Here is a 19,782-nt window from a genome sequence, read left to right on the forward strand (position 1 = left end):
GTGGAAATCTGAGCCACGTTCCTATGCTTTCCTATATAATAAAAATAACCAGCTTGAAAACATAATGGAAAGATGCTATTCACAATAACAACAAATATCAATTGATTAGGAATACACTCAACAAGCAATGTGCAGAAACAACGTGACTCAAATCAAAAACATCTACAAAGGAATACGGAATAAAAGCCTTGAACAACTGAGGATGTGGCCATATTCCTGAAGACGGCTGAATGTTGTAAATAAATTTATTTCCCACAGGGGCGCCTGGGGAGCTCAGTCGGTTGAGCGTCCGACTTCGGCTCAGGTCATGATCTCACGGTTCGTGGGTTCGAGCCCCACATCGGGCTCTGTGCTGACAGCTCGGAGCCCGGAGCCTACTTCGGACTCTGTGACTCCCTCTCTCTGCCTGTCCCCTGCTCACGCTCTGTCTCTCTCAAATGTAAATAATAAACATCCAAAAAAAATTTTTTTCAATATACAGCTTGTTACATAATTTGACATTTTCCACAGTAAATGCACGTTAACCACTGTAATTCTTTTTTTTTTTTTTAATGTTTATTTATTTTTGAGACAGAGAGACAGAGCATGAACGGGGGAGGGTCAGAGAGAGGGAGACACAGAATCCGAAGCAGGCTCCAGGCTCCGAGCTGTGAGCACAGAGCCCGACGCGGGCTCGAACTCACGGACCGCGAGATCATGACCTGAGCCGAAGTCGGCCGCTTAACCGACTGAGCCACCCAGGTGCCCCTAACCACTGTAATTCTTTAAAGGAGGAAAAAGGAAATTAAAACAGAACTGAGGGACTCCTCTTTCGATAACTTCCCCAAAATGAAAGCAGAAACACGGACAGGCCAACACTGTTACTTCCAAGGCTGGGAATCCAAGCAGCACAAATGCATTTCTCCCGAGACCATCACAACTTTCCCGACGTATGAGTGGGCTTTCGGTTTCCTGCGCCAGCACGCTCGTCTCGAGAAACCCACTGCCTCTCCCCCGACACCACCTCACGGCGAACGTCGTACGACTCACGCTTACAGACGGCTCTGCTCCGCCTTCCGGAACGCACGAAAGAGCACCCTCCACCCTGGGCCCCCAGGGCGCCGTGGGCACACCGCCGTGGCGGGCGCTGTCGCCGGGCCTGGGGCCGCCATGCTACATGCGAGGGCCATCACCGCCGTCGACGAGCACCTGCTATGTGCCGGGCAGTGGAAAAGCCTTACACAAACTCTCTTCGGCCTTCTCGGCATTTCAGCGAGCCGGGCAGCACGATCCATCCTCAGGTGAGGGGCCGAGACTCAGAGAGAGGGCGAGGGCTGCGTGCACCCACTGGCCAGTCTGCGGCAGAACCGGTCCCCAGAGGCCAACGCTCCCGTCACGACCTTCCCATTCCCTCCTCCACGCGGCTCTTCCTTGCCAGGACACCACCCGTTGTACACAACAGGCGCTCATGAGTGCGTGTGCATTCATTACTGTATCCATCCATGCATCCGGGGAAAGGAAAAAACGCTCTTCCGTGACGGTGGGGGGTGTGCGAGGTGGCCTAGCCTTTTTTGGAACCAGTGTGGAGACTCCACTGCTAGTAACTGACCCCACGGAGGCATTCGTGTAAGAGCTGAAATATATCTGGGTTTTCCTCGTGCTGTCGTAGTATTTTTGAAAATGGGGTGGGCGCCTGGATGGCTCAGTGGGTTGAGCGTCTAGCTCTCGAATGAGGCTCAGGTCATGATCCCAGGGTCATGGGATCAAGTCCCATGTCAGGGTCTGCACTGAGCGTGGGGCCTGCTTGAGATCCATTCCCTCCCTCCCCCCCCCACCCTCTCTCTGTCTCTGTCTCTCTCGCCCCTCTGCCCCTCTCTCTCCCTCTCTCTCTCTCTCTCTCCTCCCTCTCTCTCCCCCTCCCTCTCTCTCCCCCTCCCTCCCCCCCCCCCTCTGTCTCTGTCTCTCTCGCCCCTCTGCCCCTCTCTCTCCCTCTCTCTCTCTCTCTCCTCCCTCTCTCTCTCCTCCCTCTCTCTCCCCCTCCCTCCCCCCCCTCTCTCTGTCTCTGTCTCTCTCCCCCCTCTGCCCCTCTCTCTCCCTCTCTCTCTCTCTCTCCTCCCTCTCTCTCCCCCTCCCTCCCCCCCCTCTCTCTGTCTCTGTCTCTCTCCCCCCTCTGCCCCTCTCTCTCCCTCTCTCTCTCTCTCTCCTCCCTCTCTCTCTCCTCCCTCTCTCTCCCCCTCCCTCCCCCCCCCTCTCTGTCTCTGTCTCTCTCGCCCCTCTGCCCCTCTCTCTCCCTCTCTCTCTCTCTCTCCTCCCTCTCTCTCTCCTCCCTCTCTCTCCCCCTCCCTCCCCCCCCCACCCTCTCTCTGTCTCTGTCTCTCTCCCCCCTCTGCCCCTCTCTCTCCCTCTCTCTCTCTCTCTCTCCTCCCTCTCTCTCTCCTCCCTCTCTCTCTCCTCCCTCTCTCTCTCTGCCCTCCCCCCGCCCCCACTCACACTCTCTCTCACTAAAATTAAAAATTAAAAAATTTGAAAAAATGCAAGCAATCTAAATGTCCATTAACAGAGCATTGGTTAAAAAAACTAGAGCACATCAATGCTACACGGCCATCTGAAACACTAAAGCAGATCACCCTGTGCGGCTATGAAAATAATTCTAAGGTTCATTAACAAGTGAAAAAGCAAAACATAAAACAGAATGTAGAGTATGATCCCATCTGCGTAAGATGTTTAAAAACGAGCACACGCAGACGGAGAAGGGTAGCAGCCATGTTCACGGCACTCACATCTGGGGAATGGGTCAGTCGGACGTAACTTTTCATCGTGTCCCTGACTAAGCCACTGAAGTGGTTTACCCTGAGCGCGTAGTTACTTCATGAACGACAGAGGAACCTGGCTCCCTGTTTGGGTTGTCCTTGTGTGTTCGTGAGCACCAGCAGCGTGGGAGCACTGGCAGCAGGGACACACGGGACGGTTAATGGACTGGCCTTGCCTCCCCCGTGGCTGCTCTTTCGTCCAAAGACCACGTCCTCACTGTGAGGACTGGGCTGCTTGTGCGTGGACATGCCTCCTTCCCACCAGCAGAAATCAAATACATAAAATCATCGCTTCCTTCAGCATCTTTCACTCTCCTTGTTAAACCCACAGAGGGTCCCTGAGACAGGCGTGTCCTGCCCGGGGACAGCTGGTTAAATCTGCGTTTCCTTACGGTTTTATCACGAACTGAAAACCGAGGACACAAAGTTCACGATTACTCCTGAAAGGGGCGGCCGCCACGGCTGGCGGGCGAGGGGCTGGGCAGCTCTCGCTCGTCCATCGTAGGAGCCCTGACCAAAGCCCACCTTCCCCAAAGACACGGTCCCTTGCCGTCGCGCCCCGCCTTTCTCGTAGCCAAAGCACAGGCGCGAGGAACTCTGCGGTCCCTTACGTCTAGCACGTTGCCGACACCCACCTCCACGTACTCAGAGATTCTGCTGTCTCCCTTAGCTAACCGTTTCCAAATGTACATTTACGACTTCTCTCTACTTTTACACCCTATGCTGATCTAAGAAATCACTTCAAAAACACGTGACCCAAAAAAACCCACCTCATCTAGAGAGGGAAGCGCAATCAGTCTGGCCCGTGTACATCGACACACCGTCCACCGGCCAGCCTCTGTTCAGAGCCGCGAGCTCGCCCCACAACCACACTCCGGCCAGTCCCGTCTCCCGACCTCCCGATCTGGGCCTCCCACGAGCTACCTACCAGAGGCCCCAGGACCACCTGCAACGGGGCTCAGCACCTACTCCCCAACTCCTCCCTCCTGCACTCCCTGACTGGGTGAATAGCACCCACCCTGGTGGCAAAGCCGGGCCGGGCCCCCAGTGGCCCTGAGTGGGCAGTCACCGAGGCCTACAGACCACACGCTGTGTGTGTCAGAGCTCACGTGTCCTCTCCATTCTTCAAGTGACGGTCACTTCTCCTTCCTGTCCTATCACATTCCCAGGGGATGCCGCACCCCCAGTCTCCTTGGTCCTGTCCTCCTCACGGCTGGCAGAACAATCTTCCCAAAACAGAGACTGTCCGTGTCACGCCCCCCCACCCCCACCCCCGGCTAAAGTATCTCAGAACTCCCCAGCACCTACAGAATACAGTTCACCTCCGTGTGCAGGATGTGCACGCTTCTTCAGGAAACGGGCCTGCGGCGTCCGACACGGAGTCGGCCACGGCTGAGTACGGCAGGGGCTTCTTGCCCATCTGAACATCCGCTCTCCTCTGGCGTCCGTCCTACCCTTTCCCTTGGTGGAGCCAGGACCGCCTTCACCAGCCCAGGAGCCCCACCGCCTGACCCCTGCATAGCCTCTAACGTTCACGCCACGGCACCTGATGGAAAACGTTGGCCGATCCCTGGTCTAGAATCACGAGCGGGAAAACCAGGGTGACCCAACAATTCAATCCCCATTCTAGAATCCACTGACATGTACAGAGACAATATCAATAAAATAATAATAATAATAATAATAATAATAATAATAATAAGCATTCTGAAAATACCACACTGAAAAAAAATTAAAGGAATTCTCCATCTGGTGAAGAAATTAATAAAAACATAGAAATCAATAATAAGGAAGGCACAGCTTAAAAGCAGAAGCAGGGAATGACGAACCTGTGCAACTTTAGGGTTGAGTTTAAATGACTGTCCTTTACTAACGCAGTAAGTAAATAATCAAATGTGAAAAACACAATGCCTTAACGAATAGACACACATCTTTGAATTATGACTATTATTGATTTTAAAATCCCAGGTTATGTTGATAAAAACCAGGAAATATAAGCACGTTCACTTTCTTATCTTTTACAGGAAGTAAAGTCGATACAGGTGATGTGGACGACACCAGCGAGAATTTAAGGCTCAAGAATGATTTCACGGTGACAGACGGGAACGCGCAACCACCGGGACCAGAGGCAGAAGGACGCAGAGGAAAGGAAATGGCAAAAACAACCCGTTTTCCCCAAACAGAATACAAGACGGCAGAGGTTCCACCTGTGGGGAGTCTGTCACCTGGGCTCGTCCTTTAGTGACAGAAAGTGTTGGGTGGCTCCTTGGACCCCTGTGCCGGGACACAGCGGGTGGCGGGCTAGCCCAGCTGGGCAAGAACGACGGGCCGAGGCCCCCGAGGAAGCTGCCGTCTTACTGAGCTGGGCGTTCACCAGGAGGCAATGAGCGGCGTGTGGGATGACAGTATGTTCTGTCCTGCAGGAGACAGACCGTCGGTTCCGGAACAGCCCCAAGAAGCCCGTCCCCAGTGCACTGGGTGCCCGGATGAAGGCCCCGCCGTTCTTCCCGCGTGTGTACTTGATAAGGTGCCTGAAGAAAAAGCTTCTCAGCCCCAAGACCAGCATACTTTCAGACACAGCAACTTGACGCAAGCTCTTCCCCGGGAGGGCGGGAGTCCTCCCGGGATCACTCGCTCCGTGAGCAATGGTGCCCACCCGGCAGGTGCCAGGAGAAGAGGGGACGGCCGGGTCGCGGCGCGCTCTGGGCGAATGGGGCTCCCGGAAGGAAAGGGCACCTGGACGGGTGCTGGAGTGGAAAACAGAGCAGGTGACGTGGCCGCGTCATTACCTGCCCACGTGCCCTGGAGGCAGCCACGTGAGGACCGCAGGGCCAACCGTCCGTGCGGACGTCACCCCAGTCCCACAGGGGCACACATGACATGCAGGAACTCGTCCAAAATCACAGTTGCTTTATTTTTAGTCGTGATAATTTACACGAACGGAGGCCCAGACCCAAGGCAGCCCACTCAGGGCTCCCAACCTGGGTACGGAAGCAACAGCAGATGAGGCAGGGATAACATTCCACCTGGACCTTCACTCCGCAGCCTCCCCAAAGCAGTGCTGGGACGAGATCCACTCCAACGCGATTCCGGCCCAGGACCCGCATTAAGCCTTTACTCACAAGCACCAAACAACAATGTCACAGCATCTTATAAAACAACTATTTCTGACATACTTAAGTGCCCCTAGGTACACGTTTCTAATCATTTTTAAAATCCAGCCTTTCTTTACCGGATATAAAATACTGGCCATCCGTGAACTTACATAAGCATTCTCTGGCTTTACAATAACAGCACTGGCCCCATCGCACGAACCTGTACTCGGAGTCCACTGACCAGCAGCTTGCGACTTAGGACAAGGTCTGCTCTTCCCGAATCAAGTGCCGGTGTGTGTTCTTTCCACCAAGCAACTCACTGACCCCAGACAGATGTCCTTCGATGCAAATCGGTTCCGACTCTATCTACCTGGAGACAGCGTCAGATGCCACAAGTAAAGGATCCAGGCCCCTACGACTGTCCCTGCTTCAGATGCCACTGCAAGTCCCAGCTGTCACCTGCACCTCTCACACATGGGCTATACATCAGAGGTTCCCACAGCCCCTTCTTGGGTTTGGTTAATTTCCTAGAGCAGCTCACAGAATTCAGAGAAACATTTTACCTACTAGGTTACTGGCTTACGGACCTCATCAAGATAAAAAGCTTCTGCACAGGAAGGAAACAATCAACAAAACTAAAGGCAACCAATGAAATGGGAGAAGATATTTGCAAATGACATAGCAGATAAGTTAGTATCCAACATCTATAAAGAACTTAACAAACTCAACACCCAAAAAACAAGTAATCCAGTGAGGAAATGAGCAGAAGACGTGAATAGTAGACACTTCTCCAAAGAAGACATCCGGACCGCCGACAGAGACATGAAAAGATGCTCAACATCACTCATCATCGGGGAAATTCAAATCAAAACCACAAGGAGATACTACCTCACACCTGTCAGAATGGCTAAAATGAACAATTCAGGAAACAACGGGTGTTGGCGAGGATGCAGAGAAAGGGGAACCCTCTTGCACTGTTGGTGGGAATGCACACTGGTGCAGCTGCTCTGGAAAACAGTGTGGAGGTAGAAGGGGGGTAGAGGGGAAGAGCAGCAAAACTAAGATAAAAACAGAGAGGGAGGCAAACCACAAGACACTCTTTTTTTTTTTTCAACTTTTTTTTTTTTTTTTTTTTTTTTGGGGACAGAGAGAGACACAGCATGAACGGGGGAGGGGCAGAGAGAGAGAGGGAGACACAGAATCGGAAACAGGCTCCAGGCTCTGAGCCATCAGCCCAGAGCCCGACGCGGGGCTCGAACTCATGGACCGTGAGATCGTGACCTGGCTGAAGTCGGACGCTTAACCGACTGCGCCACCCAGGCACCCCCACAAGACACTCTTAAAGGCAGAGAGCAAACTGAGGGCCGCTGGAGGGGTGTTGGGTGGGGGGATGGGCTGGATGGGGGACGGGCATCAAGGAGGCCACCTGCTGGGATGGGCCCCGGGTGTTGTATGTGAGTGATGAATCACTGGGGTCTATTCCTGAGACCAATACTATACTGTATGTTAACTAACTTGAATTTAAGTTAAAAAACATTTTTTTTTAATTTTTAAAAAAGTATGTTATAACTCAGGAGCAGCCAGACGGAAGAGGTGCAGAGGGCTGGGTGTGGGGATGGGCACAAGACTTTCCTGCCCTCTCCAGGTGCACCGCTGTCCCAAAGCTCCCTCCGTTCACCAACCCAGAAGCTCTCTGAACCCGTCCTCTTGGGTTCTTACGGGAGCTTCAAGACATAGGTGCGATTGAATCACTGGCCACTGGCCTCCCTGGCCTGAAAGTTCCAGCCCTCCGGAGACGCGACTGGTTCCCCGGTGACCAGCCCCCATCCCTGGGTGCACTGGAACATGATGTCATTAACATACACTGGGGCGGGGCTGAATACTGATGAATACTGAGACACCTTTATCACTCTTACCACTTAGGACACTCCACGGGTTTTAGGAGCTCTGTGCCAGAAACCAGGGCCAAAGAGCAAGTATACGTATTTCTTATTATCAATCACAATTTCACAAAGTCCGTCAGCAATAAAAAAAAAAATGTACCCCAAGGAGAATTAACAAAACAGGGAGCATGTGTCAGAAGCCAGGTGAGTGGGAATTAGAGAAGGGGACTGCGGTATCGGGGTGGGGGGCAGCCGGGGAAGATGTGGAAAGGTAGCTGAGCTCCAGAATCGTAACTGCCACGTCTGGGGACCCCCTCGCGAGGGGCTGCACGAGGCACTTCCTGCACATCGTCACATCCCCCCTCCCGCAACTGTCGCATGAAAAAAACATGTGCTTTGAGAGGCAGGTAACTTCCCACATGGTCAAGCCTAGATTCCAACTCGGATCAGTCTGCCTCCAAAGGCAGGGAGCTTAAGCACTAGACTAAGAGACACGGCCTTGAAGGAACAAACATGGAAGACATTCCAGCCAGGAAACACAGCGGACGCAGGTGTCACGGTGACGCGTGCGGCGTGCCTGCGGACGACGGGTCACCGGCAGCGAGATCAGCGGCACCGACTGACGCCATCTCGCGGAAGCGGCTCCGCGACATCCGTCTGTGGAGAAGACTGGAGCTCAAAGGACGCGAGCCACCTTTCCAGTCACAGTCAGCAAGCAGCCAGATTAGAACGCACACCTGGTTTATCGGACTCCAACCTATGGTCTGACCGCTGGGAAAGGCTGGCTTCCAGCAGACGCTCCGGCCAAAGCAGAGGAGTGGCAGAGAGAAGCCAGGGTCAAGGTGGGAGGGCAGATAAGGCCCAGGGGGTGGCCTGAATATTCAAATTCTACCCAATGTCCCTTCCTCTGGCCAGAACTAGCTGGCAGGAACCATGGTCTGCTCGGGAGCTCAGGCCCGTCCAGCATCCGGGGAAGAGGCGTGAACAGGGCAGGTGACCTATCCCCAAAGGTATTTTAGGAAAATTAATATGTCCAGGAACCAATTCGAAATTTATTCCAAAGGAACTGAAATGAAGACTCAAAACGGTGGACAGAAGATTCCCCCAAACTAGAATCAGAAACAGGTGATGAAAAACTGCACAGGAAACTCTGGCACTATCTGAACACCTGGGAGGGTGCAAAACAGACCAGGAGCATCCTACGTCCACAAACCGGCTTCTCCCAGAAATGTGAAAAGCACAGCGGGAATGATCAGAAGGAACTTACGCAAATGCTCAAGTTCGGGGACAGTGGGGGAGTTGAGAGGGACAGAGAGCCCGGTGAGAGGCCAGCACGACCCCGCTGTGGCGAGGACAGCTGCCGGCTCCCCAGCGGTGAGGACAGGTCCGCCCCGTTCCCTGCTGTGCCCCCATCACACCCGCACAGACCAGGCGCTCAATACGTATTTTCTGAATAGAGTACTATCATCCGTCTGAATTTAGCCAGCTTGTCCTCAAGGACATCATGACTCAGTCAGACGCCTCGATGAAATTCAAACCCACTCTCCTTACCACATTCTTTCAGAGGCCGTGCAACCCTATTAAAGAAAGAAACGAGGTCAGTTTCACGGGCGTTACTTTCAGCAAAGCAGCCATAGCCCGCCCGGAAGCACAGAGCACGAACAACCCAGCTGGAAGCCGCAGGCCACACGCTCAAGACCGTGTCCCGGGCAGGGTCCCACGCCACTACCGTGGAGGGTTTGGGTTGGGATGGAAAGTCTTCTTTGTGATCGTTCCGTGAGGACTCGGCACCCACACACAGAGCCTCTGGGAAGATCAGAAATAAAACACGAAGGCCGACAGTGAGGACACGGCAGCATGCTGTCCTCTGCAGATTTCAGGAAGGACAGCAGTGCCTGTGGCAGTGAACGTGGATGCTCCGGCCCCTGCTCCCCTTCCTCTCAAACCGCACTACTCTTCCCCGTAGGGGGTCACCCACCCAACTGTCACGTCAGCTCAGTGGTTAGCACAGCACCCCCTACCGGGCAGCACGTCCTTCTCCCCGGTCGCAGGAAATGGCACCGGGAGGGCATGAGGGAGCTGGCCCAGTCCATGTCCCCGGCCACGGTGACCGATTTGGGAAAGGCCATCTGACCCAACCTGGGTCAGCGAGCATAAGACCAGGATTTTACTGGCAAACTTGCTCCTTTCTTCCGTGAGTGCTAACAGCAAGTGTGCTGTGGAACCCAAAGCTGCCACGGGCCACCATAGGCCACCACGGGCCACCATGTAGCAACTGGAACACACGGATGACAGCAGAGTCACACAGCAGAGCCAGAGTTGACCCTAATCACTCGGTCTAGTGTATCAAAAGCTCGCCCTTCTGTGGATTTCTCAGTCTCTGAGCCAATAAAATCCCCTTTTCTGTTAAGCCAGGTTGACTCAGATCACGTACTCTCCGTGGAAAGACTCCTGGCTAATCTAGTTGCCTGAGCAGCCCTCACTCTGAGGAGAAGTCCAGCAGAGAGGCGGCCCCTCTACTCCACTTAGCAATCTGCTATTTTGTTAGGTAGCAAACCCCAGGTGGACCTTTGCTCAGGTCACTCCTTTCTAAGCGGCGATGACTCGAGCAAACCCGAAAGATAAACCGGCTACGGGAGCTACGGCGGGACGGCGGTCTGAGCTCTAATCAGCTCGTCCCACACGCTGTGAAGCGAGATTTGTACTTCCCCCAAAGCTGGCCCGTTGTTAGCGGCTGATACCGGGGACACCCGCATCCAGAGTGCGACGCGGGCAGATAACAAAAGGGGGAGGCTGCCTGCTCAAACACCTCTCCCGACAGCAGCGAAGAGCCTCCCCTCCCAGGCGGCAGTTCCAAGAAACCAGACGTAATCCCCTATCCCCTTGCAACCCAGACTGCAAGTACCTGCCAAGAACCCACAGGGGGGAGCAGCTGGTCCCACAACCACGGCGTGGAAACGCCACGGAGGAGGAAAAAGTGAAGTGTCTTGGGTAGGCTTCCTTCTACTCAGAGCCAAGCCCTGAATGTCTACATTCGTAACGTTCTGTACCTTTGCATTTGACGCTTGGATCTGACACACACTGCAGGCTGGGGTATTTTTCTACGTACATACACTTGCTGTCTCCCCAGTTAGAGTGTGAGCCCCCTGAAGTCCAGGACCTCGTCTCTGGAGACCTAACAGTGTCTCACACAACACAGATGCTCAGGAAACATTTGCTAGAAATTACCAAAATGCTATATCCTTGGCTAGCAATGAGTTGATAGTAAAACGAGTAACTCTGCCCACGTGCCAAATCATGCGAGCCACGTGCTAAAAACCATACATAATGAGTTAGCTCACTTACTTGGCCTGAGTTTATCTAACCAGGAAGTGCAACTAAATTAGGAGGAAAGATCACGCTTCGTCCTTACTTTTCCAACTGCTGTACTTACGTAGAAATAGAACAAAAGCATAGAAGTTCAGGCTGATGCATTTCAGCTCAGCCTAAGGAACGCACCGCAGAATGGACAGAGCAAAGACGGTGGGCTCGGCCTCCGGAATTTCAGCAGGGGCGTTACGGAGGTGATGTGAGCACTGGAGGAGCAGTTAACACAGAGTCAGACAGAAGTGGACTGTCCTGGGTCCCACCCTCAAGCCTGCGAGTCTGGAGACGCGGCTGCATTAAGTCTGAGCAACGTCAGGGCCTCATCTTCTATGCCTGGGCCGCCCCCAAGATATACCGCACCCCCTCATCATCTCACGGTCTTAAAATGCTTGCAATCTTTCCCCTCAAAAACACGAGAGTCTGATAATGTTGGCACTCGTCTGCTCTACTGTGCAGGGCCAGCAGGGAGGTGGTCTGAGTGTACCCTTGGTGCCTAAATGTCTGGCAAAGGGCAGGACTGGACAACAAGGGGGAGGCTAAGGAAGCAGAGTAGGGAACCCCCCGAATACCACGAGCCCTGGCTCAATCCCCTCCCGCCCCATCTTATTGATTTTGTAGGTTACGGGGTTACACTGGAAGAGAAGAGAAATTGAGAGGCAAGGGCACAACGCTGCTTTGGGTTTCCTTCCAACCACTGAGGTCTTAAAAATATACCTTGAAGAAAGGTTTGAGCCTCGGTGTTACAAACTAGGACTCTTAGCTCGTTTTGTCTTTAGCTCTTTGGCTGCTTCCTAATGATTAAATCTCCCGAGTGGCTGCGGGAAGGGAAGAGCATGTGTAAAGGTCCTGTGGTAGAGAAGGCAGAGTGGGGACGGGAGGCAGAGACACTCAGAGGGGCCGGAACGTGGCTTACGCAGGCGGGAGGAGAAAGAGGTGAAAACGACGGCAGCGCAGGGCACATCGGGAAGAGCCTCGTTGAGGGGCGTTCCCTTCCACGAAAGGGCGGGCAGCAGAAGTCACCGAGAGACTTTACCCAGGGGACAGAAGCGGTCAGATCTGCGTTTCGGGAGTCTTGCTTCACTTACTGTGCAGACAGTGGACCGACAGGGGAGGAGGGGATACACTGCACGGCGAGAAAGAGCAGCGAGGAGGCCATCGCGACAAGCCGGTGGCTGGGACATCCTGGCGGCGGTCCGCGGGGGGGGGGGGGGGCAGCGGCATGTTGGATACAACAGGTACGATCATGGGGACTCAGCGCCAGACCGCATGACAGGCGTGAGAGAGAGCAAGCAAGGCTGACCTTGAGACCCCTGCGCGGTCAGCTGGGTGGCTGACGGTAGTGTGGCCGGTGCCACGCCCAGAGAGACACTCGGCGGAAGGGGCTGAGGGAACGTGACTGCGTCTGGAAGAGGCTGTGTTTGAGAGGCCCACGTGACATCCAAGAGGCGATGTCCACAAGGCAGCTGCCTGGAGAGGTGAAAGCTTCCAGCGTTAATGGAAATGCGCCCATTAATTCACAGCCCATCACGGAAATCACGGGAAACGATCACCTTACTCGGGGACAATGTCTAATTCAACCCACAAGGGCAAGAGTCTGAGAAGAGGCAACCGCACTCCTCTCAGGGCTGGCACCTGACGGCTTAGAGGGCATCTCACCCTAAGCCAGCTAACAAGGGCGTCTTGGAATGTAAGCACCACAGGGCTCATCCCGGTAAGAAAATCGACCCCCAGTGACCCACACGTGACCGGTGGGCCACGGTCCCACAGCACCCTCACGTGCCAGTCCCAATACCATTAACACTCGCCTGTGGACAAGGCTTCCTCCCGGACCTCATCCTCTCCAGGCTGAAGGATATTCCAGGACGTCCTGGGAAGTAACGAAATTTCGTCGGGGGACGTCAGTCTCAGCATGTCCATGTGGTTGTCCTGGAACCGGTACCGTGGGACGAAGCAGGTCTTCCCTTGCCGGAAAATGTCCCTGATGATCTCTTCTGTCTCGACTTCGTCTTGCATGCTCAGAAAGATGGAGATTCTTTTCGACTTCTGATACTGACTGTGAGCTATCACCTACAAGGGAAATGATGACAATTACCCTTTTTCTCCGAGATTACACTTGTAAAATCCAGCGGCTCCCCCGATACATTTTCACGTGCCCCCTTCTCTCTGAGCTCGCACTTCTCCAGCTTCTTCAACTACCCAAACCCAAGGCCGCAAAAGAACGCAGAGAGGTGGAGGGGGGTCAGACAGTGCTGCGTCCTGAAGCCTAGCGCTTGGTTCCGAGACGGCAACCACCTCTCTGACGGCTCTGGCCTCTCTGGCCCGCCTCCTCTAGGACTGAAAACTCATTACAGAGTCGCCGTGGGGCCTGCTGTCTGTGCGGAGAATTCCAGGCTTGGCCTCCAGCCACCTGCTGCGGCCACCTCCGGTCATCCCAAGCTCTGCCTGGGGTTAACTCTGAACCTCGGCTCCCACGACTGCCTGGACAGCCAGGCTTCTCCCCTCCAAAATTCTGCCCATTTAAGCCAACTCAAGCCCTCGCTTCTCCTGACTTCTGCAGAGCACTTACAACACTTAAAAGTTCACGTACAACCTAACAGTTATGTAGGATCGGATTGGTTACTAATCGGTGGAATTCTAACCAGTCCGCAGGCTCCTGGGAGCAGAGAACACGCCCTGTAATTCTCTCAGCTCTGTCCACCTCCGTCCCATCGCCTACACCTCTTCTGTTCACATGGGTGTTAAAGTGGCACAGAGATGGGGGGGCGGATCCTGGAGAGGTGAAGTCCTTCCAGAAACAAGTGCCAAGTTGTGCGAAGGCGGCCCCGAGTCAGAGAACGCCTTCCTGCTCCTTCCTGCTCAGTTTAATGGTGCATCGGGCAGAGAGGGCAGAGCTGTGCCAGCCACACAACAGTTACAATCTCAGAACTGCCCCAGACTCGGAAGTTAGCTCCTGGCTCCCCTTTTGCTCTTGTTCCCTTCCTTTTCTGTTCCTCCGAGCTCAGAAGAAAAAGATGCTGCCGCCGAGGCCTATCAACATGACTGGCAGAAACAGACAGGCACAGAAAGTCAAGTTATTCCTAACAGAAAGGAGCACATAGAAATTCAGTAGATGGAGCACAGCAGACCGGTGTCAAGGAAGGAAGTTCACTCCATCTCCGAGAAGTCACAAAGCTGTCGTGAGGCTAAAATAAGGCAAAACAAAACAAAACAAAACAAAACAAAACAAATGTGAAACCCAGATCATGGGCAGACCTGAGGCTTCTGGCACGCAAGTCGTTTCTGAGAAAGTCAAGGTCTATCGTGTTCTCTTTATTTTTTTTTAATGTTTATTTATTTTTGAGGCAGAGAGAGGCAGAGCATGAATGGGGGAGGGTCACAGAGAGAGGGAGACACAGAATCCGAAGCAGGCTCCAGGCTCTGAGCTGTCAGCACAGAGCCCGACGCGGGGCTCGAACTCATGGACCGTGAGATCATGACCTGAGCTGAAGTCGGACGCTTAACCGACTGAGCCACCCAGGGACCCCTCGTGTTCTCTTTAAAGAGAATATAAAACATCACAAGCTGATTAAGCAGAAATAAACATCGGTTAAAATTCAGTGTGAGACTGTGCATACACATTTATCTTTCTTGCTTTTAAAAATCTCATTTATCGGACAGTAAAAAAGCACAAAAAGAGAAAGCCATTATAACACTGAGAACAAGAGAACGGAGACTGGACTAATTTCTGTGAGACGGTGCAGATGGGCACTATTTACACAAACAGCAACAGACACAGCACTCAGAGGACGTGGCCATAGGTCAGGCAGGACCCACTCCTCCCAAAGTGACCACAAAAGGCAAAGGAGAGACCCAGGAGCTGTCATGCCCTCACTCATAAACACGCACCCACAATAAAGATTCATCAAACATCCTAGGAAGCTAAAACACAAAATAGAAGGACTAAGGAGGCGGAGATGATCCAGCAGGAAACTGAGATAATTCAGAGAATGGGGAATTTTTTAATTCTAATTAGTTATCTCAGACAAATTCAAGAAGATAGTTGCATCTATAAAATAACAACAGACAGCTATGAAAAGAAAGCAATCAGAGATTAAGAAATAATACTTGAAAATTAAAATTAAGGGGCGCCTGGGTGGCTTGGTCAGCTAAGCGTCTGACTTCGGCTCAGGTCATGATCTCACGGTCTGTGAGTTCGAGCCCCGCATCGGGCTCTGTGCTGACGGCTCACAGCCTGGGGCCTGTTTCAGATTCTGTGTCTCCCTCTCTCTCTGCTCCTCCCCTGTTCAGGCTCTGTCTCTCTGTGTCTCAAAAATAAATAAACGTTAAAAAAAAAAAAAAAAGAAAATTAAAATTAAAATTAAAATTAAGAACACCAAAATTTAAAAATTCAGGAGAGGGGCGCCTGGGTGGCTTAGTAGGTTAAGTGTCCAACTCTTGGTTTCAACTTAAGTCATGACCTCACGGTTCATGAGTTAGAGCCCCGCATCAGCACAAAGCCTGCTTGGGTTTCTCTCTCCCTCTCTCTCTGCCCCTCCCCCACTCTTCACTCACACTCTCTCTCTGAAAATAAATAAGTAAGCATTTTTTTAAAAAAATTCAGGAGAAAGCCTTAAAGTGGGAGAAAAAGGCAAAGAAATGAGGAAAGTAAAAGAAAAATCTGTTTAAGAAACACAGAAAGCTGACATATGACTTTTACTATTTGATTAACAGTAATTGTAGAAAGGCACAAAGAAAAAGAAATAATCTAAGATACAAAAGATAAAGATACCAGTCTTCAGAATGAATGGAGGTCATGGGTGCTGAGCAGAACAAGGAAAAATATTTTTAAACTTGAAATTCAAACCATCAATCAAATATGAGGGTAAAGACATTTTCTAATGTATAAAGTCTTTAAAAGTTTACGCCCTTAGATATTTTCTAAAACAAACAAAAAAATTACTTGAGAATATACTCTAATAAGATGGGAAGGAAGGAAGGAAGGAAGGAAGGAAGGAAGGAAGGAATCCAACAAGAAAACAATGGGTTCAAGCAACAGCTCTAACTCAGAAGTAGGGTAAGAGAAACCCCAGGACAATGGCTATGCAATGGGCTAGACCAGAGGGAACAGGGGGCTATAGAGTGCTTTCAAGAAAATGGATTTCTTTTAACAGACAAAATGAAAAAGAATCTACTAACAAGATAAAGGCATATTCTTGTTTTGCCAAAAAGGAAAATTAAAGGCAATCAAAAACTCCTTGAAAAAAAGAGGTAAATTAGAAATGTTTACTCCAAATAGGAACAGACTAAAGCATGTCATGATTTTGAGCAATTTTAGAGCATAACAAAAGAGAAAGGATTTGGTAATGACACTTGAAACATTCTCCACCTAGCCACACATATCTCATGACAGAATTATATATCCTTTTCGTACAACCATACAACTCGGTTCTATAGTGAATACCACATATATAACCGAAATATCGTAAATACTATTTACTTAAAATCCAAATTTGGCAGTCAGCCACAGAAAATGCTCAGTAGACTCACTGTAATTATAAAACAGAATACAAATATTATGAAACTTGACGATTTAAGAAAAATGATACAGGAGTCAGAAATTAGCAGATATGGGGGCTCCTGGCTGGCTCAGTTGGCTGAGCATCCAACTCTTGACTTCAGCTCAGGTCATGATCCCAGGGACATGGGATTGAGCCCCACATCATACTCTGCACGAAGTGTGGAGCCAGCTTGGGATTCTCTCTCCCTCTCCCCTCTCCCCCATTTGTGTTCTCTTGCTCTTTTTCTCGGAGAAGAGAAGAGAAGAGACAAGAAGAGAAGAGAAAGGAAGAGAAAGGAAGAAAGGAAGAAAGGAAGAAAGGAAGAAAGGAAGAAAGGAAGAAAGGAAGAAAGAAAGAAAGAAAGAAAGAAAGAAAGAAAGAAAGAAAGAAAGGCAGATGGACAAGACAAAGTGAGTACAGGGCACTAATTTCCTCATCTTATTTGGTTGGGAAGTCAAGCTATGGCGTAAGGTTGAAATTCTTTACCATACATTGCTTTTCCGATAAATTTCTAAATTATAAAAAAGGTGCTGTGTCATTAAGAATCAATATGCCTTGTAAAAGAAAATCATTGAGAGAAAGGCATCATTCAATACCTTTCTTGAACATGCACTATAGCAAACACAGTTCTCATCACAGCACATTGATGTTTTCGGCCATGATCCATTGGTTCGTCACAGAATCAATAGCAGGATACTTACAATCAGCACTTTTAAATAAAGTAGAGTATATTAAAGTTCACAGTATATAGTAACAATTGTGAAACACTGGGCTGTGAAACATTTCATATATGTGTGTATTTGTAGGCGGTAAAATGTATTTATTACTGAGGGTCATGGTCTGCTTTTCAACTTTTCTTTCTTCTGAGGCCAGTTCTCAGTTGTCACCCTATTCTGTCACTGGCTCTACGTCTGTAGAGCTACTCTTCCCACCTGAAATTTATGAACTCTAATCTACAGGCAGACAGAATGAACTTAACTTTATTTTCCCCATGCCACTCCAAATTCTGCACCAACTCCTACGTGCCTCGTGCTTAGTGACGTTAAACCCCTATCTCTGAATTCTGAAACCACAGGCGACTGCCCTCCTTTTCCAGTGCTACCCTTTATCCGACCAGTTCCCAGGTCCTGCTGATTCTCACTGCACTGACTCCCGTCTCCCAAATGCTGCCAATGTGCTTTTCCTAAAGGATCTATCAAACACATGTGTTGGGGAGCCTGGCTGGCTCAGCTGGTGGAGCTCGGCGCTGTGAGTTCCAGACCCACCTTGGGTGTAGGGATGACTCAAAAATAAAATCTTTAGGGGTGCTTGGGTGGCTCGGTTGGGCGGCTGACCCTTGATTTCAGTTCAGGCCATGATCTTGTTGTGGTTGTGGGATCAAGCCCCGCGAGGAGCCTGCCTGAGATTCTTCCTCTCCTCAAAGAAATAAAATAAGGTCTTTCAAAAACAAACAAAACAAACAAACATGTGAAGCACTGAATGTACCCTTTACACACCTGTTTAAACATTTACAACAGGCCTACAAGGATGACGTCATCCCTTTAATGGGTAAGGAACCAGACCCTGGGAAAGACTAGGAGACTTGGCCACGGCCCCATACGGCTAAAATACAGTGGGGCCAGATTAAATCCAGATCTGTGGCGCTCCAAACGCCGGGTCCAATTGTGCCCTTCCCTCTCTTACCAAAATACTCCTGCACGTGCCATCTTCCCTTCCCCTGACAAAAGTCATCTTAGACTAACAAGTGCATCTCAAACATCTTCCTACAGCACAGCCCCTCCCCCGAGTTTCGACATCATGCATCTGGGAGCACTGCGAGTCTTTATTCACGAGTCTGTTGCCTCTTGCAGACTCTCCTTCAGAGCAACGACCAGACGGTTTTCATCCCTGCAACCCCGCACACTGGAAAGTGCGGACCACAGAGTGCGTTCCCATGCGCAAGCTAACCCGCTAAGATCGGGCACCTGCGAGCGAGGCTGGGCTCCCGTACCCGTCTGCGCGCACAGGGCACCCGCCAGCGCCTCTCGTAGGTAGCAGCTCGGACACCTCGGTGCGCCAGGACACCCCAGCCCCGCACACCTACGTGCAAGGAGATGGGGGGGGGGGGCTTGCTTTGCTCCACTAACCCAAGGGGACCTTGCACGTAAGGAATAGGTGGCTGACAGAGCGGGCAGGGCGATGAAGGAACTCTGGCGGCGCAGCTCACTCCAGGCACCTCCAGGAGGGACCGCCTGCCGCTCGCAGGGAGCTCGGGAGCCCGTCAGAACCAGGGGGGCAGGCGGGGGGCGGACCCGTCTGGACGCGCGGACCCGCCCCGCCTCCCCGACCCCGGGGCAGCGCGCGGGGACAGGGCACCGGACGCCCGTCGGAAGCGGCCACGAGCTTCTCCGCCCGCGTCCCTGAAGCGGCTGGACTCCCGCTGCGCGTCCACGGCTCCCGGCCACTCGCGGGGACCCCCTTGCTCCGCGCCCACCGCTCAGCCCGCCAGAACTTCCTGCTTCCACCCTGCTCTCACCTCGGCGGGCCGCCATCCACCTCCACCCGGGCCCTCCTCAGCCCGGGACCCCCTCTTAGTGAGGGGCCCGGTCGGAGGGTCGTGCGCGCCCCCGGAGAAACGTGCGCGCGCCCGGGATCTTCCTGGCTTGTGGGGGCGTGCGCGCGCCCGGGATCGTCCTGACGGCACGTGAGGGGGACGTGCGCGCGCCCGGGGGATGGCCCCGGCACCCGCGGAGGGGACGTGCTTGCGCCTGGGAGGGGGGGAAGGGTCCTTATGGCACCTGCGGGGGCGTACGCGCGCCCGTGCCGACGTGCGCGCGCCGGGGCCTGCGCCTGCGCAGAGCCGCCAGCCCAGAGGCGCAGGGCCGTTCCGTGAGTGGAGCGGCCCGCAGTGCTGGCGGTCCCCGCGGTCTCGCACCTTCTGGGCCAAGAGTTGGGACTGACGCAGCCGCTCCTCGGCGCTCATCGCCCGCAGACGCTGCTTCAGCTCGGCCCGCAGGCTCCGCTTGGCGCTGCTCACGGCCGTCGCCGCCGCCATCTCTCGGACCAGCCCCGCCCCTGTGCTCGTCCCCGCTTCCGGGTTGTCGGAGCCCCGCCCCCAGCCCGCCTCCAGCCT

At 52.5% G+C, this 19,782-nt stretch overlaps 1 protein-coding gene across 3 annotated transcripts in view; it reads right to left on the reverse strand.

Moving 5' to 3' along the window:
- MTHFS (methenyltetrahydrofolate synthetase) overlaps positions 1-19,752 on the reverse strand; it is a 35,512-nt gene extending 15,760 nt beyond the window's left edge. Inside the window, exons 1-3 of one of the 3 annotated variants that reach the window (XM_058736351.1) lie at positions 19,585-19,752; positions 12,935-13,200; positions 12,434-12,596 (exon numbers count right to left, since the gene is read on the reverse strand). In XM_058736351.1, the coding sequence (XP_058592334.1) occupies positions 12,452-12,596; positions 12,935-13,200; positions 19,585-19,704 (531 nt within the window). In that variant the 5' untranslated portion in view covers positions 19,705-19,752 and the 3' untranslated portion in view covers positions 12,434-12,451. Of the gene's footprint in view, positions 1-12,433; positions 12,597-12,934; positions 13,201-19,185; positions 19,417-19,584 lie in introns of those variants that run through there. The other 2 variants (XM_058736350.1, XM_058736352.1) reach the window with 2 other exon arrangements.
- Between the last annotated feature and the right edge of the window lie 30 nt (positions 19,753-19,782).

Source organism: Neofelis nebulosa, chromosome 7 (genome assembly GCF_028018385.1).
Source record: "Neofelis nebulosa isolate mNeoNeb1 chromosome 7, mNeoNeb1.pri, whole genome shotgun sequence".
NCBI classification, from domain to species: domain Eukaryota; kingdom Metazoa; phylum Chordata; class Mammalia; order Carnivora; family Felidae; genus Neofelis; species Neofelis nebulosa.